The sequence below is a fragment of the Perissodus microlepis genome, chromosome 9, assembly GCF_051167445.1.
Source record: "Perissodus microlepis isolate ML-2025 ecotype Zambia chromosome 9, ASM5116744v1, whole genome shotgun sequence".
NCBI classification, from domain to species: domain Eukaryota; kingdom Metazoa; phylum Chordata; class Actinopteri; order Cichliformes; family Cichlidae; genus Perissodus; species Perissodus microlepis.
Window position 1 is genome coordinate 16,783,198 of NC_140469.1, and position 22,664 is coordinate 16,805,861.

General features: G+C 41.3%; 1 protein-coding gene across 1 annotated transcript; it reads right to left on the bottom strand.

The window, feature by feature from the left end:
• Window positions 1–587: 587 nt before the first annotated feature.
• On the bottom strand, window positions 588–22,623 carry pan3 (poly(A) specific ribonuclease subunit PAN3). The gene is made up of 18 exons (XM_084939294.1): window positions 21,905–22,623; window positions 20,914–21,035; window positions 19,716–19,788; window positions 19,557–19,627; window positions 19,247–19,391; window positions 18,856–19,073; window positions 18,448–18,552; window positions 18,307–18,364; window positions 16,418–16,579; window positions 15,003–15,119; window positions 14,507–14,608; window positions 12,079–12,244; window positions 11,714–11,801; window positions 11,465–11,604; window positions 8,303–8,432; window positions 4,085–4,149; window positions 3,863–4,001; window positions 588–3,181 (listed from the first exon to the last, which is right to left on the bottom strand). Exons 1-18 carry the CDS (start codon window positions 22,248–22,250, stop codon window positions 3,041–3,043), a joined length of 2,388 nt encoding a protein of 795 aa, XP_084795420.1. The 5' UTR covers window positions 22,251–22,623; the 3' UTR covers window positions 588–3,040.
• Between the last annotated feature and the right edge of the window lie 41 nt (window positions 22,624–22,664).

The following is a 22,664-nucleotide window of genomic DNA, read 5'->3' on the forward strand; positions in this document are numbered from 1 at the left end:
ACGCTGCCATTTGAAGATAAAATTAAAATGCCTTTATTTTCACTGCAAGGTTATCTAAAAACTCTGAAATCTCACTTTGGTGGAATACCACTGGAAAAGATTCAGTGTGCTCATGGACTCAGTTTTATTCCCAGATGAAGTCCTGTGTGTCACACTGCGAGTTTTTAACATGACCTTGCTGTGAAAATAAAAGCATCTTAATTTTATCTTGAAACAGGAGTGAGTTAGACTTTTTTCTATTTTATTTATTTGTGCAGTTTCAGCCTTTATTTTGATAAGTCGGCATAGGAAAGCAGGGAATGACACACAAGAAATGGTCCAGGGCAAGCTTAGACTCAGGTCTCAGCAGCCTTTCGGCACAAGCCACCCACCCAAACAGATAAGCTACAGCAGTGCCTTAAACCAGTAATAAGTGAGGTTAAAGCCCATCATGCAGTTTCAAAGAAAACCAAAGAGGAATGTGTTTATAATGCAGTAAAATCCATGTTTTTATTATGTATGACTGTTATATTTTACCTATATATTAAAAAATGATGGTCTCTGTAACTGCCCAACTGCCCCCCCCAAAAAAAGACTCAACATCAGAATCAGTTTTGGTATTCTTTATTAAAATACTGCTGTACACACAAATATTGCAAAAATTTGAGACAAGAACACAAGAGGGGCTTAAAACATACTAAGATGGTGATTGTAGGTGTGTTGATGTTGGGGAAGAGGAGAAGGTCATCACTAATATTAACCGGAGTGTGTGTTATCATGTGGAATACAGTGATATGAGCACTGACGTTACACAGGCCGAGTCAGGAGGGGCGTGTGTGTTTTTCAAAATGTGTGCAAGTTTGTTTCAAAGGGTTTCCTAAAGCACCACATTCACCAGATAAGTTTTGTCGGTTCATTTTTTTTCTCATTTACTAAAACAGAGGAAGTAGTACATGATCTAACACAGCCAGCACCCTGAAGGTTTGTCGTTGCCCCCAAGAACAGACCGCATTGAAAAGCTCACGTAAAAGTCGACTGCATCTGGGACAGTTTACTTGATTTTGACCTCTATCATCATGATTCAACTGTGTCGACTGTGTGTTAGAGTCTTTGTCACTTTAAAGTCTCGTGTTTGTAACATTTAAATGTTTCTATGAAAAATCTGAATCGGACGAATCAGCAATTGTAGCTTGGCAGAACTTAGCTTGTTATTTTCTGGGTAATTGAAGGTAAATGAACAATGTCTGAATGTTAAATGAACCAAAAGTAGATCTGTGCTTCAGGGCAACATGAAATCCCCCCCACAATGTCTTAAACTTACATTAACTTCCTAAAACCGCCATCTGAAGACGTCCCGCCCGCTCCACTGTAGCTCATCTATATGACTGGACAAGGGGCAGCCAATGACAGCCAGACACATTCAATCATTGGGCCCATCCAGCTGTTCGTCATCCTGAGAGAAAGCCAAGTCATCCAAGTGAGTGCAGCAGCCAGCGCTGCTGCTGTGTCTCCAGCACGTTTGTATTTCATGATCTTAAAAAATAAACACGCAAATAAAACAAATTACAGGTGGTGCCCTGTTTGTATCCTCCTTCGCCCTCCATCCCCTTCCCATTTACCTAAACCCCTGCTGGAATTGGTCCACAGAATTAAAAAAAAAGCAAAAAAAGAAAACTTGACAGCCCTCCCAATTTCCCATCATGCATTCCTGCACAACAACTGAGCAAAGAAAAAAAACAGCTGGGAAAAAGTCACAAAAGCATTGCTTTTTCTCAAAAGTAGAGGGGCCCAGACCCCCTGAGGGGAGGTGAAGTTTGGGATAAAAGGGAAGGAAAAAGAGGGAACAGTAAGAAAGAGACATATATAAGGGACATTAGGGGTGAGAAGATAGGTGTGGGACCAAATAAGGACATTCCACAAAGAGGCAGCTATGGCTCCACCTCAACAGAAGCCCCACCCATGGGCTACACCCAAGTGTTGGGTAGCACAGCCAAAATGACCCTTCCTTGAGCGGTAGATGCCACGACCGTGTCCATTGACCAAAGGTGGTTGCTGCATATGAAACAAACACTTGGTAGACGGCAACAGGAGAAGACACCCCTTCCTCAGTGCCAACAGAAACCACGCATCCCCACCCCACCCCGCCCCACCCCCATCTCACACTACCCCAGGAGAAGACACCTCTTCCTGAGTGCCCATAGACACCACAAGTCTCCACCCACCCAATCCCAAATCCCATTCCATGCCACCCCACTGCAAATGAACCCAAATTCCATAATCTCCTGAACCAAAATGTCTGAAAACCTTATTTGTTTTCCAGTTTTACAAACCCTTCCCGCCCTACCCAAGTGGTTTTATTTCCTTTTGTCAAAGGGGAACCATCAACCAAGGCTAAAGCTAGTTAGCTGTCCAACTCCAATGAAAGCCTTGAGTGGTGTCTCCCGTCTCCAAGTGCTTCAGAATGAAGGGGTGTGGTCTCCAACCGGAAGAAAGATGCAGTCAGTAGAAAGCTAGATTTCTTTTTTTTTGTTTTTGTTTCAATTCCGAGTCTGCTCTGGTAATTTATGTCCATGTGTGATTTTAGCTCTCTGTTCACCCTGTAGGCCACTCACACATATTCATAAAAATAACAAAAATTAACAAAAAAATTAAAATCTTAGTGCATCCTCCTCAGAAAAATAAACCCCAGCTGTAGAAACAAACAATAAAAGCAGGAAAAGTTCAAAACGTCACGTTTTGTGTCTCACTTTGTTCCCCAAATCTTAAAAAAATGTCATCATATGTGTTCGTCACAGCTTCCATGTTTGTCCTTAAACTTTTGTTTTCCTCCTTTTGTTTTTAAACTTTCAGCTGTGGGGTTTAAGAAAACTAAAAAAGAAAAGTTACACTTTAGAAAAGCCTTCCTGGTGGACAGGGTCAGTGTATGTGACTGAGGTTCACGAAGCCCTGCCCCGCTGCCTTTGCCATGCTGATGTCATCTCTTTGAGCCTGGTCCTCCACTGTAGTGCAAAAATGTGCTCCAGGTCCCGGCAACTCCACCCTGCCGGGCCTGAAAGCGGCGCTACAGAGAGCCGGATGCAGCGGCCTGCAGCTCCTGGAAGGTACTGTCAAAGCAGCGCTTCAGGTCCGAGTAGGTCACAACCAGGACACTTTTCTCGTCCCGAGACACCAGGCTGATCTTCTCAGGAACGCCTGCGTCCAGCTAAATGAACACAAGAAACAGAACTTTTTAAAAAAGTATATTTTGTAAGTGTTGTTTTCTGTTTTGCTACAGTTAGCATACAAAAGCAATTCATTCTTATGAGAAAAGCAACTGTTTTGACAATCAGTTGGGATCGCTTTTGCAAGTAACAAGGACATGTGGGTGCGCCGATAACAGGATAAGACTATCTGACACAAATTTAACAGTGAGGGCAGCTATTCATACAACAGTTTACTCAAATGAAAAGGCTGTAACTGCGAAAAGTCACAGCTTTAATTTGATTCAGGCTAATGAAGTGAAAAGAGGAACTAAAGTGTTAAGAAAAACGGTGACAGCTTGACAAGGAAGTTAAGCTGGTGGTTAAAAAGGATCTACACATGTATGGTGCTGGTTAGGACCGACATACTGTGTAATTCAGTGTTTTGGAACTGAAATTTGGAAAATCGCTACACTGTAAAACAGGTTAATCTTTTTTTTTTTAACTTCCATTTGCAGTCACTGGGCACATTAATGTGCGATTTTAGCCTATGCTATTAAAGCATTAACAGAAAATTGGGCTGCTGTGCATGTTTGCCTAACTTGTACACATTAAATAGTTCCATGAAGTGCACAACTTATCAAATATCTGCTTATTTAAAAACAAAAGTATTAAAAGAGACCAAAAAAAGAAAGCTCCCTGACTTTGTTGAGGCAGGAGACGATGTGGCTGAGGTCAATCCAGGGCGTCCCCGCTTCTGTCACCTGGTGAAACAGGTGGTCCCGGAAAAGCTTCAACAGGTAGCGGTCGCCCGTTTCTGACCACGTTGGGTCCTTTTGGAATCTGATTGGCACAACACAAGACTATGCAGTTGTAACAGAAATAAATCACACACTATGATGCAATGTTCAACAAGTGGTACTTACTCTGGACGTTCATTTATGGTGCCCAGCTTGGCCAGCAGGCGAAAGAGTCGGCCATTTTGCACCTCCTGCAGAAAAAACAAAACAAAACAGGGGGGCCAATTTTATTTGTCTGCACCAGAAATTTTCATTTTTCTTTCAGTTGAAAGAAGCAATGTTGAAAGCAACACCAGAGGAGAAAAATACTCTGCCACTAGAGGCGATAGCAGGCAGTAAAATTCCCCACTCATTACCAACATGCAGTGAATGCTGCTTTAAATTGTATTTTCATTCCTGCAGCTGTAAAACAGAGTATAGATGTTAAGTGCAATGAATATGGGCCAAATGAGAGGGGGTTTAAATTTGATGGGTGGGGCAGGGAGATAAATAAATAAACAAACATATATTCCAGTGGGATTTTCTCTTATAAAACACCAATTTCAAATCAAAAGATCACGTTCCCCCCTGCAAGGAATGCTTCCAAAAACTGAAACCGCTGCTGTTGACTTTCTGCCCATACATGGTGCTGAGCTCCGTTTTCTCTCACAGGGTCTACAAGATACTTCCCTCTGACTGAAAGTGAACCCAAAAAACAATTCTCTGAAATCAAAGACGTGCAAGACAGAAGTAAACCAATATTACACCTACATCATGGCTCCTACACATCAAAACCACCTAACCTAATCCACATAACTCATTTGAGGTTACTTAATAGAGAAAAGAATGATGTACTCATAAATATACATCGATTAGGGTGGAATTACGTGATGCATTCTCATAAACATCTTTAACTTAAATAATCCATTAAAAATAAATGTGAGCAGGTGCCAGTTTGTGGAAGTTGCCAGTTTGTGGAAGTTGCCATGCTGTCTCACAGTACAGTGGCTAAGATAGACGTCGCTATTTCCCTGTTTGTCTGTGGCTAGAGACTGGCGATATATGTAGTATAGCTTTAAACACCCCCCAAAAAAAAAAAAAAAACACACACGCACGAACAGCTCTTTTAACACTTGTACATGTATATTTTAATAATCTCCTTCTTGTTACATCCTCCCTCATTTCCACCTCATCCCTTATCTCCTGAACTGCACAAATGAACAAAAACAGGCATAAACATGCTTGTTTATTCCAGATATTGTCGCAGTTACTTATTGGCAGCAGATTACACGTGGGACCCTCTCATCTCTGGATAGCTGACAACAGGCCAGCTAAACAACAACAGATGGTTATGAGCTAATGGTATGCCAGTGAATGCTTGAGTGTCCCAAAATTCACACCTTTCCTCTGAAAAACAGCTTGTTTACACTCTCACATCGTGTCCAAGCCCAAGAATGTTAGACACTCTTCACCAACGCGTACTGTAACTTTAAATCTGCACCTAAAGTTGTTGAAAACGTGATGTTGCTCACTCCATGACAGATTATTGCACTGCAGCAAATTACAGCTCACCTTCATGTTTGCAGATATAATTAATTCCTGCCTCTCCTTTCTCTTCTTCCTCTCTGTCTCACCCTGTCAACTGTATCTTCACTGTTGGACAAAGTGACAATTACTGAAAATCAACTGGCCAATCATTTCGGCTCATTTGAAAATGTATTCAGGATTCATTTTTCTGTAACAGTATTTCCAGACTAGCTTCTGTGTCCACTAACTGAATCAGAAGAAAACTACTACTAACACTAACAAAAAAATAAACTTTTTCAGGATCCAATAAACCTAAAGGGAAATAAAAACAGAATGCAATGATCTATTTGAACTATATATAGAGTTTAAAAATGAAAATGAGAGCATCCAAAACGCCGAAACTAAGGAACTGATTCATAATAAATATTTGCTGTTTTGGAATTTGATACCAGCAACAAGTTTCGATGATGTTGGGGACAAAGACCGGAATAGTTTCATGGCGCTTAAAAAAAATTAGTTAATAACATCAATAGTCTGTGAAAAACTGTGGTTTTTCTCACTGTGATGCTGAGAAACAAGAATTTGGGGATTTTGTCAGAGATTGGTCTAGTATATAAATAATTTTAAAAATTCAGCAAATGCAGACACATGCAAATATCGAGGCTCAACACCACTCAGGCCACACTGACTAAAAAGGAAAGCGGAAAACCATGCAAATGAAAGAACTTGTAATAACAAGATCCCTTAACCTGACAAGAGACTGCAACTATTGTGATTGGCCTTTTCTCCACCGTTGATTCATCCTGTGCATTTCTGGCTACTTTTTCACCACAACTTTTAAATTTGTAAGTGAGAATAACAATCATTGTCTCAGTAGAAGGGATAGTAATCAAAATAATAATATAAGAACTCACAAATGTCAGCAAAGGATCAGAATGGATGTGAGGGAATGAACAAAGAAGAGGAAAAACTAGAGGGACAAAAAAATAAACAAACAAACAAACGTCCCAGCAACTGTATTTCTTTCTATCGGCTGGCATCACATGTAAACAACCGGGACACAATCACATGGTAATTAACACACAAAGCAGCTACACAAGCATAAATGCCAGCCACTTACGCTGGCTACATCATAGCTTCTACAGACATTCACTGCAGAAGCCTAAATCAGGGCTGACTGCAGTTCAGGTCTGTCGCACTTAAAAGCGTTAATTTACAAAAAATAAAAACAACCACCAGTGCTACCCCCCTCAGCCTTCTAGTAGACACACCTGTGCACCTGTTCAAAATTGCACGTCAAATTGCATAACCTCAAGTTATCGCAGTCACAAGATTTTCAGAAAACTTACTCTGAGCTTGAGATTCAAACATGTCCAAGAAATTTAAGTAGATGCACCTATGGTATGAATTTGAAGCTCCTGCGCTGACTGGCTGTCCAGTTATCGGATTCATAAACTTAGCTGTCCAAACCGCTCGCCCGCCCAGCGGGTTGACGGCAATTCACCCATCCTTTTACCACTGAGGGGTAACAGTTACAAAAGGAGATTGTGAGGTATTACAAAACTGAAATACTGTGAAAGAATGAGGTTGAGGCAAATGAAAAGCTTACAGGGACCTGTTAAAAGAATGAGGTGCAAACAAGGCTCTGTCCAAGCTTCTGTTAAAAGATCCTGCTGGCAATTAATTCACACAGTTCATACAGTTTAGGAGAAAAACATTTCAAATCTCCTCTTTGTATCGTTAGCAAATAACCATAGTGTTTAAATTACATGCAGTTTACTGTTAACATACTGCTACGGATACATTGTTTGGAAGGGGGCGGGGGGAGGGAGTGGGGTCTCTGGAGTTGACTGAACAGTGTCTGTTTCATTTTGTTAACCCTCTCCCTATCTGATGAACAGTTACAGCTGCAAGCAGAGCCAAACATGAGATTTCCTTTGTCTACCTCAAAATCATTCAATCTGATGTGTTCCAGATGGCTAAAAATATCAAGCATGGGTACCAGTGGTAGATACCAGCTGTATTTGTATTACTACATCTACATCACAAGAAAACAAAACAATGAGTGCTTCTTGGCAAAATGACCAAATTAGAATCTAAATTAAAGATTAACGAGTGTCTTTAAAAGCAGCATCATGGCTGAAGCAACAACAACCTGTAACTTAACACAGCAGCACTGTTACAATGATGCAACCACAAACTCAAAATGGTTTACATGAAACTTTTAACTTTCAAATAAAGCTTTTCTTAAACAATATAAGAGTGACCAGGAAAACGCAGGGGGCTACTGCTACTTTTATACGCGCAGGCATGCATTCAGCAGCGTTTGACGAGATAGGCAGGAAATCTACATACTGTCATTAGCTGAGTTTGGACTAAAAAACTCATACTACTGAGAACCATTTGTGTTCTCATGAAACATTACTGACATCACTCAAATTTAAAGAACTCTGTTTTGATAACACCTACTCAGAATAGATAGTAAATAGGGTCTGCAGCAAGGAGGTTTTTTAAAAAAACAAAAAAACAAAACCCCACAAGCTACTTCACTTAGCGTGTCAGCACGGAGACAAGGCCGGAAGAGGAAGCTGGGGCCTGACCGAAAGAAAAAGACTGAGATGGGGTCGGGTTGGGCGTTTCACACATTGATGCTCCAACAAGTCCACAATATACTGTACAACATCCTGTGCGCACACACACACAACTTCCCTATTTGCTAACCAAGGCAATGCCCTCTTTTATCCACCGCACATGGAGTAAACAATATGGCTGAATCATGTTACAGACACGTTTTCTGTTCAGACCTTCTCTGTGTATTCAACATAACCTTCATCATACCTTGGCCAGATCCTCCTCAATGACGTCATTCCTCATCTGCGATGCATCCAGTTGTGTGTAGAATCTGGCTCCAATCATCGGCATGATGTCATTGACGCTGCGCAGGCGAGACTGTTCGGTCAGCAGATACCTGCAAAACACAGCAACAATTTACCTTCGTGTGAGTTCAGGTCAGGCGCCGCTGCACTCACAAGAAGGCGGTCTCTTTACACACTGCTATTTTCTTCTTCACTATTTGTTCACAAGCCGTGCACAAAAAGGTATAAAACACTGCTAAAACCTTAAACAGCACAAGTGTGAGTGCTTCAATTAGAAGATCAAACGCTACTAACCAATCAGATTCCAACTTTCTCTTATATGCTAAGTTTTGGTTAATTTCATCTATATGCAGACAAAATTAAGTGAAAACTCAGCTGACATGTTATTATGCCACCTGTGACAGTAGCCTGAGTATATTGCATGTCACAATTTACTGAAGTATAAAAGCATCAGTTCTATTAAGAGGTCAACTCTCACTTCATTTACAGGACGCAGATCTGATAAGTCAATGGCCGTTAAACTTCAAAGGTTATTTAGCTTCACACCACCACAAAAAGGTCACACTGACTGAAAGTCCCTGCAGATATTTTTCTCAGCTCTTCTTACTTATTCAATACACGAATCGCATGATTGCATGTTTAGGTGCTGAAGACCTCGTCTTTTTTTCTTTTTTTATAAAGATAAACGTCTTTCAGATAACAGAAATACTGCATAGGACTAACACAGACACTGAGAAATGTTTGAAAATGCATAAAATCTGACTATTTGAATCCTAGGTCAAGATTTTTTTTGTAATGTTCTAATCATTTCCGATTACAATTAATCCTACAGAAGTTTGACACGACTCCAACGTTGCTGACAGGTATTGCTACAATACCTGTCAGCAGAAGTGCATTGATTGCTCGTGGTAGAGCTAACATAACATAGAGGAAGCTAACAGTAAAGGCTCAGTAGTCCATTCTTGCCCCACGGACAGCTTTTATTTGTGTTTTTGAAATAGTTTAAGTTAAACCACGGATTGTGGTCAGAATGAGTTGACAACACTTTTTTGGTCAGTCTCAATGTGGTTGTGTTTGTTGCAATACATGTACAGAAGCCTTTATTACACTTACGGTAAAACCAATGCGTTTACCGCCACGTCCATTAATATTGTTTCACATCACATGAGTTTGTCAGCTACACTGACACGCGACATGTGTAACAGGCAGTAAAATAAGGAACATACAAAGGAAATAACAGCAGTATGTAGCAGCCTTTGGACTCTCACACCGAGCTAGACTAATACAGATAAATTAGGTGGACAATGTTAACTGTAGGGCTGCCACAAACGATTATTTTGATAGTCGACTAGTCACCGATTATTTTTGTGATTAGTCGACTAATCAGATCATGCATCCATTGGACATAAAACGTACAGCTTATTGCACCAGCAGCATCTGCTCTTATATAACTATCATTAGCTTACAGCTAAGTGTTTAAGGTATGTGCTAACTAAAAATAAAGACAAGATGACAGTTTATTACATTTTAATGAAATTTGCAGATCGTTTCAGTGAAGCTTAAACTCAGGCGTCTGCTCCTTGCTATAACTTTAATCTCAGCTGAAACGATTTACTCAGGAACAAATAAAATACTGAAAAAAAGCCAAACAATAACATATTTAAGTTATTTAAGTGACTTATATATCATGTTTAACCTGAGTAGCGAAAGACAGCGGTGGGTTTGAAAACGATTTGCCGGGAGTCCGGTGTTCTCACGGCTCTAGTGAGCGTTAAACCCCGGCTAGCTATCTAGCTAGTGGGTAACAGACGTCTCCGAAAACGTCGGAGCGCTTTTGAAAATATGTGGTGTCTTGATAAACTGAGCAGATATTTGAGGTTTACACAGCTACATTCTCGCCTGAAAATATGTTAAATGTTTATTTTGTGACCCAAAAAGAGTAATAAGAGAAATATTAAAACTAACTAGCTGCCGCCATTGTTGGAAACTGAGCTGGACCGCGCTATGAATTCTGGGACACAGCATCTTCTTCTTCGGGGTTTAACGGCAGCTGGCATCCTTGTACATGCAGTGCTGCCATCTGCCTTGTACGTGAGTGTCCAGCATGAAGCTGGACACTCTGGTGACAGTGGCAGAGAAAAGGACACTAAAGAAACTGCTGGACATTATGGACAATGCTGGGCATCCTCTGCACACGGCCATAAACAACCAGAAGAGCCTGTTCAGTGACAGGTTGCTTCTCCCCAAGACAAGAACCAACAGACTTAAAAACTCCTTTGTCCCACACGCCATCAGACTGTTTAACTCCTCTCTGGAGGGGAGAGGGAGGGGAAACAGGAGGACAAAGGAGGGGGGAACAACTAAGCTGTAGTGCCTCTTCACCTCACTGTGCAATTACCTTTGTGCAATACTTTTTGTTAATAGTCAACGGTGCAATAGACTCCATACTTGAAATGTGCAATCCACTTGTATTTTTATTTTATTCCTATTTATTCTATTTATCCCCTTTGTATATTTTTATCTATATATGTCTTTGTATTTATATATATGTGTGTGTGTGTGTGTGTGTGTGTGTGTGTGTGTGTGTGTGTGTGTGTGTGTGTGTGTGTATATATATATATATAATATTCTGTAACTCTATAACTTCTGTCGGTGCTGTGCTTATTTGGAACCGAATTTCCCAGAGGAACCCACCCGAGGGATTAATAAAGTTTTATCTTATCTTATCTTCTGTTTCAGTACGTTATTACACTCTTAAATCCTACTACTTATTCCTGCGTCTTTTGGGATCTTACAAAGCTTCAAACGACGCGTCGACTATTAAATTAGTCGTCGACGATTTTGATAGTCGACGTAATCGTGACTAGTCGACTAATCATGGCAGCCCTAGTTAACTGACTTGTTTACTTTTCATTTTATTAATTTAGGTCCGGTTGCCATTTAGTCATCGTAATAACAAGCACCAGACCATCACCTTAGGCACTCTACCACCAAAAAACAGGGATGTAAACTGAAGATTCCTCCAAGCTACAGATACCAGTGATAACCCAAAACAGGTATTAAGTGCAGGCATTTTAGTCTCCCCCCCCCCAAACTGGGTAACATCACACCACCACCCCCTTACAGAATGAGGTTCTTGAGGTCTGAAGAGTAGTTGATAGACACCAGCTCCATGGCCTTCTGCAGGTTCTCCCTTTGTATGCCAGCCAGGGAGTTGCATGCCAAAGCCAGCACAACCTTGCCCAGTGACACGAGATCTGCTTGCTACAAAAACAACACAAAAATAAACTTTAACCACACTTCCTCAGCTTTTGAAGTAAAACAGAACGACAGTACTAAAATAAAATAATTTCACATGAAGCTGATAAAGTACCTGGTACTGTGGCATAAGGGCAAGATGATTGGTCTGACTGTTGTCAAATGTTAAGACATCAAACACCCCAACACAGTTCACCCGTAACCTACAAAGATTAGCGCATTAGGCAACGTACACGTTTGTTGTGCATGCACAGTAGCGTTGTTGTGAAAAACGTAAGTGCTGAATGAAAATATTCTTTTGCTTTTAATAGATTTTTTTTTTTACACTTAAGTCATAGTTTCATCTCTGAGCTGAAACAATAAATTCATGTTCTTTCATACATGGACATTTATGGTTATGGTTATAAGAGACAGGCTATGATTCTTATATCCATACTGAACAATGAAATATGTGCTTAGATACTTGAATAGCGTGTATACCTGGTCTTGCCAGTGATGAGAATTTTGCTGGGGTCCATCACACGGCAAGCCAGGCCCGCCGTGTGGATGGTGCGCAGGGCTGAGCTGAGCTGGACGATGTATGCCCAGATGAGGGATTCTGGGAGCAGACCCGCGTGCTGCCGTGGTGGAGGGGGTTCATGTTGTCCTGCACATGAGAAAAAAGTCTTATTGCACAAAAGTGGTGTGAGGTTTTACATTACTTATGAACTAAACCTCAGACTACTTCCTCAGTAACCTTATCTTCATGACAAGCTGTTTCTTAGAGGTCTGATATGAGTAAAAACGCATGAACTTCAGTCTGAGGATTAACAAGCTGATAGTTTTCTCAGCAACAGTGCAGACTCAGAAAACAACTAAAAATTCCTGATAAAATCAAGAAGCTCAATGACATATCGTTTACTGTATCTTTGAAGCAAAAAAATCCAGACATACAGTTAAAGAAATATAACACTATACAATATACGAGTATTGTTCAGACCAATACTGAGATTACACTGCTTTTGCATCCATGCTGTGCGACATTCCGGGTAATGTGTAAATCTCCAGCAAAATTCAAATTCAATTCTTTCTCATGCATCTAAATTCAGTGCGTCTCTTAGAAGGCAAATATAGATTAAAAGAACGGTACCAAAACACAAAATTAAATCACTTTTACATTATGCTGCATTCCTGTTAATTGCAGCTTTGTTTGCAGTTAAGAAGTGACTTAATTGCATTTTCTAAAAACAAAATATAAAGGAATTCATTCCATTCCTTGCAGCTGTCCAACAGATGTACATTAAACTAGTTGCAAAGCACTCAACAGCTGTGAGATCCCTGTGAGGTTTTGCATTGTGTGCAGGTTTTACCAATTTGGAAGAATTGCGCAGGAGGATAAAGTCATCCACAACTTTTCTGAAGCCTTCATTATGTACGTGTTTGGTGGACACACATTAAATGTTACTGGCATTGGAGATTTCAGTGTGGTTTTGTGAGCTGATGGAAACCCTGATGCGCTGTACAGGCTTCTTTTCAGCCTTCATGCATTTAGTCAGCAGTTTATTTTCAGACAGCCGAGTAAGTTAGCTGTGTTGCTTTGTGGTGCAGACAACTCAGTACGCTTTGCATAGGATTTATTCTTGTTTAAAAATCACTGAAGCCAAAGTATTTCCAGTCCTGACATTTGATTTTTGTTTTTAAACGGCCTGTTTCATCTTATATTGATCTTTTAACAAAGTTTTCCTGGGCCAGACTGCATCCCGGAAACTTCAAGCAACCGGATGCAGGGAACAGCTGTGACTAGCACATGCTGGTAGGGTCATGGGAGACGATTAAGGAGCACTTGGATTTGCTCTTACTTTGCGTTCTATTGATGTAGCACGCAATTTTAATATCAGTCAATTATGGTCATTTAATTGTGGGAAGCCAAAGTTGTGACCGAGATTAAAATGTGATTAACTGTGGAAGCCTACTTCACGTAAAACTGACGAGTTCACTACATCTCTGAGAACCGCTAATGAAATTCTTATTCTTACTCATCAAAATACTCGTTTCAGTCAGTTTGAACAAGCGTCTCATAAGGCAAGACTGCTTACCGTTTCCAGAAATCATGTTTATTATTGGGGCAGTACTCACTTCTTTCTCGTAATCCCCCTGCAAGTTTTATAACCAATGTGAACCACTCGCATTGGGTCAGGCAGTAGAGTGTTAGGGTGTGTACAACACAATCAAACCACAATGCAACATGTGAGAATAAGGAACCTGTTTGTTTCACTAAAGACAATTCCAGAATGAAATGGCTTCAGATTACGTTATCTGGTATTTAGGTGTATATTCATCATGTACCCGTGTGCAAAGGCATCTGAGAGACACTTGTTATATACACACGTGCTTGTATATACATCTCATTTGTTGTGGTTTCTTATCAGTGTTTGGAATGGCTGACACAAAGACCAAGGTCTGAATGCCTCTGCTTCCTCTGTCTGTCATTCCTGTATACAGGCTATTTAACAGCACCTGCCTTAGGATCAGTTTCAGCCACAGTTTCCTCCAAGTCCCCGTGTGTCTATCACAAAGACCCATGCTTGCCAACCGTCAGCTTAGGCTACCAAACAAGACTTCAAAAAACACAAAAAACCCCTCTCCAAAACATATTTTTAGACACTTTGAATTTCTTAAAAACATCATGTATTATTTGTTTGCGCAATCTAACCCATCTACCTACATACCTATAAGCATGGCATGAGCACAACTGCATGCAATGCAATCATGAAAGCATGCACTCAAATAGACTTGGGCCGATGACCTCATTATCAAACAAGTAAACAGAGTCGAAATGTGTGAAGGGGAGGGAGTGCAGAAAGGCGTGTGAGGTGATGCTAGGCCTATTCGTAGCAAAGGACGAGGAAGGGAGGGACAGTCAGCATACCCCATTTCCTTTTGGTGAAGTACGAGTCTGCTGCTGGGTCATTAAAGTGTCTGCTGAACATGGTTTCTGCACCTGCATGGAAATCATACGAGAACACCAAAGCTGGGGAAGAAGACAAAAGCGTGAGAAAGCATTAGGGCTGAAAAAAAAAAAAAAAAAAAAACTCCCCAAAATGCTTTCTTTGTCATCATGAAAATGTAAAACGGATTTTAAAAAATTGCATCTATTAGCTAACTGGATACTTCGACTCCAGCTAATGGTCAACAACAATTTATTTGTCACATAGCTTTAGTGTCAGATATTCACATTCAGAGTTAAAATCTAAAGCTGTAGTAACAAGGAAATTACCACATGGCAAATATGAGCCAATTTAGTATAAAATATAGTTATGTAACCAGAAAAAATGCAAGTCTAAAATCATGTAGCTATATAAAATTTCTGTTCAAATACAGGCAAGCATTAAATCGACAAGTCATGTATAGCTGATTACACTCACAGTGGTCTCCAAAGGCCTTGGTGGTGAAGACCTCTCTCAATGTTACAGTGTTTGAGTGCTGAACCTTCTTCCACATGTCCACCAGCATCATGCACTTTGTGTTAACGAGGCGGAAACCTTTGCATATTAAAAATATGAATTATTTATAAGACATTCATTTTATGTTAGATTGGGATTGCAGCTCATAAAACACACACACACACACAATGCAAATCAATAAAATGAATATTCAGTTTTATCTGCTATAAAACTAAAGCAATTTCCACAACTCCTTTATTAGGCTGTGGGAAGGTAACATTTAATGTTTAAATCTATGGAGTTTAAAGTTTCAGAACGTCCTTGGCATTAAAATAATTTGATCAAATTCATTAATTAATTATTGCTCTGTGAGTTAAATCCCAATATTAACATTATTTTCTATAGCATTCATCTCTTATCTTATTTCCAGCAATGTTGATTTCTACTGTTAATGCTGATATGGTCTCTATCATCATCATATTGATCTTACATGCTTCTTATTGGAGTAGGCGGTACTCATAGGGATTATTTTGTGAAGAAGCGTCAGATGATATGTGAAACTTCCCTTTTATGTAAACAAAACAGAGCCTGACAAAGAAAGCCGTCTTAACAGAGACGGCTGATAACCACTGTCCGACTGGGATTTTCGGTTTTGTCAAACCAGCTTGCTCACTCACACACAGTCACACTCACACACAGAGCTGTATTGAAACTTTCGTGGGGTATACCTCTCTGGTCTGGACATTGGCCAAATGTAGTAGACAACATTAGAAAACCTGTTATATGCTGTTGTTACAGAAATACTCATTTGGGGAGGAGCAGATCCTGGAAAGAGCATGAAGGTGGAACTACACCTGCTTTCTGGATTCACTCAGGTATTGAATGTTCTGTTCTAACATGAACTCAACTGGACATTAAGTAAACGTTGCATTACAGAGCTTACGAGATAAAAATCTGTTCTGTCAGACTGAGTCACAGCTCCCCCCAAGTAATGTATTGAAAGTTTAGAGCTGCAGTGCACCTATAAAAGCATTTAATTAAATTCAACTCAATTTTATTTATATAGCGCCAAATCACAACAACAGTTACCTCAAGGCACTTTCTATTGTAAAGTAGACCCCACAATAATACAAACAGAGAAAAAACCCAACAATCATATGACCCCCTATGAGCAAGCACTTTGGCGACAGTGGGAAGGAAAACTCCCTTTTAACAGGAAGAAACCTCCAGGAGAACCAGGCTCAGGCATTACAATACAACATTACAATATTAGAAATGCTGGAACAGCTTCTTTCGCTTATTAAACTGGGCTATCAGGAGGGTGAATCAACTCTTAAGATTATCTGACATGGTGTGTGGCATCTGAGAAAAATGCATATGATGACCACATTTCTTACCATGTATCCTCCTCAGGCAGTACGGTAAGTCATCTTTGCTATTCACTGCCTTGTAGCACGAGGTGATGTAGCTGAAGTTGCTGGTCTTCTGCATGCGGTTTGGTGGGGGAAGGGGCTCGAGGGGAAACAGGCTGTGATAGCTGTCCACCTCAGATGGTACATCTACCAAAAACAGGCATTTTTAGAGAGAAAAAACACCACATACTGCACCAAAAGTAAAGATTTAAAATGTAAGTGGCAACTAGGGTTGAGCGATATGTAAAAATTTTCCAACCGACAATCCTTAGTCCAATAACCGACAATGGGCGATATAGTCACTTTTTGATAGGCGGAGCAATATAATCATGCACAGACTGATTTGTGCGTTTACAACATAGAAGTCCAAAGATGGACAAACTAATTTCCAAAAAAGATTAGGGCTGTCAGCGTTAACGCAGTGTTAATTCAATCATCACGATTAACGCGTTTAAAATTTTTAACGCGCTCCAGATGGGTTGAGCGCAGAATGAACAAACTTTGGACAAACTGCCCAAAATGCGTTGACAGAGACATTTCAGGGATTTTGACTCAGTCTGCGCTCCAGATGGGTTAATTGTTAATCCCGTTAGTCGTGATGACCGCACATTAACGCTGACAGCACAAAAAATATATATAAAGTCGCCAGTTTGGGATGAGAGAGGTAAACCTAAGGATGTAACCAAAGTGGTGTGCCGCTTGTGCAGTCGTATAGTGCGAGCAAAGTACTCATACACGACTAACTTACATGAGCATGTACGTGTCCACCATCTGGATGAGTATGCTAGGCTATCACCAGCTTCTGCAGCTCCATCAACAAGCATTTAGGTGCACTCTGAGGAGGGTGCATTTGGGCGCACTCTGAGGAGGGTGCATTTGGGCGCACTCTGAGGAGGGTGCATTTGGGCGCACTCTGAGGAGGGTGCATTTGGGCGCACTCTGAGGAGGGTGCATTTGGGCGCACTCTGAGGAGGGTGCATTTGCTTGCAGATGAAAGAGGGTGCTGTTAAAACAGCGCTATTATTATTTTTTCTGTTGGCTGCTTCTATTAGCTCCATCCTTATTAGAAAACTTGTTCATGGGCAAATAGATAAATAAATCGCCCTCGTTAAAACGATCGCCGATGGGCTCAACCTGTAGTCGATATATTCGTCCAATCGCCCAACCCTAGTGGCAACAAACAAGATTTTTGGTTTAATTTACTGTAAAGTTCGTATTCCAGAGGTACAAAAAGCTTGTTTGCGAAACAATCAGAAATCTTGTTTTCCCTGTTAGTGACCAAGAGCTTTTCCCCAGACGGTAAACTATCTCGAATAATTGTGAAAACCAGACACAGCAGAATTTTTAAAAAAAGTCCCTGAAGAAGGTGAAGTAGGAGCGTGAAACCAAAAGTAAAACAAGACTGAGCCTGAAACGGACATTCACTCTATTACAAAAGCTCAAGGATTTGTGATCAAAAGCAACGTGTGTGGCATCATCTCTAGTGAGTTAACTATTAACAAAAAACTGACTGCTCACTAGCCCGATTTATTTTAAAACTGAATCTGAGCCAGACTTTGCAACACGTGCCTTAAGGGAGACACTGAAAAGCTGTCTGTTGCTCCACAGCACTGCTGACGTGCTGTGTTTGTGGTAGTTGCAATCTTAGCTACTGACACACACTAAACACATACCCACAGAGCCCACAACCAACATATTGCGCACTAACAGGACAGAATAACTCTACATCAGACTTGCAATGAGCACTAGTGCTAGTTTGTTTACATGTAAATATAGAAAATAGAAACTGAAACAGCCATTTAGTTTTATAAGCGCATGTTTAAGGTCAGTTGTCACAAGCATCCCTTATAATGTCAACAATGTAGATGCTCTACCTGGATTTTCTGAGTGGTCAATTTGGGCCATGGTTATTAGATGTCTGTTTATCAACTCCTGAAGAAGAAACAAGTGGACAAGACATCAGTTATGAAGCTCCAGAGAAGAGAAGGGGAATGTTTGGTCAACAAGGACAATACCTGTCGAAGCTCATCAGCCATGAAGAAGGACGGGGCATTGGCTTTCGGCTGCATGTAAGCCACATGTGGCGCCGTGGGGGGATAGATATGGTAAGTAGGAAACACCTGCAATAACCAGAAAAAAGAAAATACAGCTTCCTATTTATTGAGAAATGGAAACCAGCCTGATCATACAAATATTGTTTTCAGGCAGCTATGTAAATGAATGCGAGAGAATGAAACTCTTGTGATGTCATAAAAAACAAAAAAAACAAACAAATTACAGTCCCTATTAGGCCATGAATTTACATCTCAATGCAGCCTATTAAATAAGACTCACATTTATATCAAAACTTAAAAATGCAGACTGATTTAAGTGATATTCATTTTGTTGTGTTTAAAGTGACTGAATGCAGAGTGTATCCGTACCATCCCAGCCATTGGTGCCGGGGTGTTGTCCGTGTAAAAGTAGGTCGTCCCCCCTACAGTCTCTTTCTGGATAATGTGTGCACCCTGGTCAGACGCGGTGGTGGGCACCATGTAATTGGCAGGGTTTGGGGTGTGACTGCGTCGACGGGGAGCAGGTGAGGTGTGTGGTGTAATTTTAGGGGAGTGAAGAGGAGAAGATCCCGCAGACAACGACATTCCTGAAAAAGGAGACAGAACGTGAGAAATGTTTCTTAGGAAAAGATTTAATTTCACAGTAATATATGAGGGAAATCCCTCACGAACTCAAGTAATACAATTTCTAAAGATGAAAAACAAAATTGAGCCCAACAGAAAGTGTTTGGGTAGAGGGTAGTTCTCAAAAAACCCACACCTGGAGCCAGGGCAGCAGCTGTGGAGCTGCTGAGACCAGGATGTGCAAAGAGAGGTGAGGGGAAGGCCTGGACAGTGGACTGAGCCATATTGGCCAAACGTGGAGCTCCCTTAGGGATGAATTCACTCGCTGCCGGGTTAGGAGCCTGCCAACACAAATGAAAACAATGGAAAAATTAAAAGTCGTCTATCAGTCTTGTTGGAGGCAAATTAACTCATATTTGTCAGGCTTCAAGTACTTCCTTATATAAAAATGTAATACTGAACCCTTAAAGAACTTTAATGCTATGACCCGATGTTTGTACACTCACCTTTCTCCTTTGGGAAATGCTAAGAGCACCAAAATCACTGAACAGTGAGGACGTCGGGGAGTTCACTGGATCTGCAAAGCACAAAGTGTTAAGGGCCCCTTCCAAACTTCAGTGGATGAGTGTCAGCTAGTGCCCCAAAGATATCTGAATACAGCTTACCATGAGTGCTGTGGCTGAAGTTCTTGGCACCATCGTTGAGAAGACTGGGAGAGCTGCTGCTGGTAGTCATTCGCTAAGGAGAGCAGCATCCAGAGGAGATGTGTTACAAAAAGCACCCCGCCGTCCAATTATGTTCATCAAAATACAACGAAGTACCATAAAATAATTTAACTGCAGGGCCTTAGTCTCCAATTATGCTTTCAAAGACCTAAAACTTTTTTTTTGTGGTGGTAGGTTGGAGCTGCTGGTAGCCAGTTGCTGTATTAAACCTATAAATGTTTTAGTTCCAAAGTAGCTGGTGTCAAATTAATAACTAATCTACAAATTCAGCTGCCTCTTTCATGAGGCCAGGGTTTTGGATATAGTCCAACTTCACTGCTTTGGGCTGGTCACGTCACTCTTTGTTTTTCTCTGTAGCATTCTGTCAGCTTGAAATAGGAGCACATGAACCAACTCTTCACCTGGCTCCAGGTTCTGGTTTGAGTGGCCCTCAAGCTCACAACAGATCTCCCAGAGAGCTGAACAAGGACTACCATCACTAGCCACAGTCCAAGACAAAGGATTCAGTGCTGGTCTAAAAACAAGATGAGAGACTCACTGGAGAGGCAGCTCAATGACATTAAACACTGGCCAAAAAGCAACGCAGTCCACCTGCAGAGTCGAGTTTAGATCGTTAGCAGCATCTGAACTTTCAAAAGCATGCCTGAGGGCATTGTCTACTAGTAAAGTTATTGCATACGGCACAAAAAAAAGAAAGAAAGAAAATAAATAAGGTTCAACCCTAACATAACCATGTTGCCAGTCACGTACATGTGAAAACCACTGACTGGGGATGTAGCGATATACCCGCCAGTAAATGCCTCGATGACTCCCAACAGCAAAAGATGAAACTTAATGATGGCAGTGGCTGACGTTAACCTATTGTGTCACATCGATTTCACAGTAGCTAAATGTTCAAAGTTGGAGTGATGGAGAACTTGAAGACTTTGGTTTATTGTGAAGCTGTTTTTATGTTTCCCTGTAAAAAAGAAAGGGCAACAACAACAAACTCAATACAGAAATGTAACTGGTATACCATCAACTCAGAATTTCACAGGCATTGCATTCCTAACATAGCAAAATAAAACACGCATATATTCATTTTCAGTTCGTTTAACTGTACATTTACTGTGACAGACCTACAGCGTCCCTCTTGTACCTGCATCATTGAGTATTTAGGCTCTGCTGGACTTCCAAATCCATTGACCCCAATAAAGCTGCTGCTGAAGTAAGAGTTGGTAAGATTGGCATCGCTCAGGGTTGCGCCTTCCATCCCTGGGACTGTAGATGACAATAAAAGCAGAGTTTTGCAGATTAGGACTGCAACCAGACCATATCAGTTAGAGATAATTGCTTACACAGTCCAAAATGTAATGCACTCATGCTAATGTGTGCACAACTGAGCGCGTCTTCAGCCAATCACAGTTTGAAAGCATGTAAACAGTGAGCCGCAGCTGAAGCTTGACCCAAGGTGATAGCTACCACCAGCTAACTTTTTTAGTAATACTTCCAGGGCAGCTTTTAATGCACGACTGCAAAGTGCATGCTACTTAAACACAAAAACACAACACACAAAAACAATGCCTACTAAACCGTTAGCGTAGGTAGGCTAGTGTTAGAAAAGACTCAACTTGGAGAACAACACTAAACTTCACTTTAAGTTAAGTGAAGAAGAAAATGCAAAGTGCTGATAAAAACACTCATTTCTCCTTTTTTGGAGGAGAAACCCAAACAGGTAGAATAAGTTAAAGTGGTCAGTTTAAACATAGTTTAGCTAACGCTAGCTGGCTATTAGCTGCAGGAGCTAACGTTAGTGGGACGCGGATTTCTGCCCACTCACAGCTGTCACACAACACAACAGGCCTCCTCGGCTACAGCAGCATGGCTCATGTTTTGTGTTTTTAAGATACTGGTAACACAACGTGTAGTCAAAACTTGTGAGACGATAGTTAAAAAGCGCGATTTATGCTAGTTGCACGCTGGGCTGTTTTGCTAATGTCTGGCAAGTAAAAGTAAACCACGTTGTTTTGGCGCTGAGAGGCCTCAGTGAATCCTCGGGCTAAATTTTAACAAAGCTCCGTGAGGCCCGAAAGTAAAGTCACAGTCAGTCACCCCGCACGAGGCCTTGGTTTACAGTCATTTGTACTCACTGGTTAACAGCTGCCCCTCCAGAGACGTACTCGCAGGCCCCAATGTTTCACTCTTCTTGGGCACGCCGGTGCCCCCACCGCCCGGGCAGCCCGCCGCGGAGCCGCCAAGGGAATACCCCACTGGCGTCCCACCACCCCCGGCCATGGACAACGGGACAGGGCTGCCGCCGCCGCCGCCGCCGTGCAGCGGCAAACTCGCCAAGGACGGATCCTCATGCAAGAACTGACACTCATCTCCATAAAAGCAGGTTTTGTCTTTTGCGTAATATCGACAAAACTTCACCTTGACATTGGGTATCCCGGCACCCCCGAGCGGAGCAGCTGAAGGTGGGAGTCCACTGTTCATGGCACTGCTGCTGCCGCCACTGCTGCCGGAAGACGCTCAAACATAGAGAGATGCAGGAAGCTAGCGTGCTAGCCCGCTAGCTTTCAACCAGTTTTCACTTAAAGGAGCGGGTTAATGTCACTTCGGGTGGTGGAAAACACTTAAGATCCCAGAGTACTCACATTCTAAGGCTAAGGAGCATTTTGGTTTGAGGAAATATCACTGCATGTGAAATCCTGGTCGTCGTTGTTGCTTTTGTTGTTGTCGCTATCCATGCAGCTGCCTTCGCAAAGTAGCCTGTTGTTGTTGTTTTTTCCGCTCGCAGCCTCTGTGCTGTGCTACAGAGCCGCTAGCATAGCTGTGCATTGTGGGTAAAACAAATTGTATCTGCTGGATGCAAACTAAATTTGAGGTATCTGCGATGTTGACAAAGAT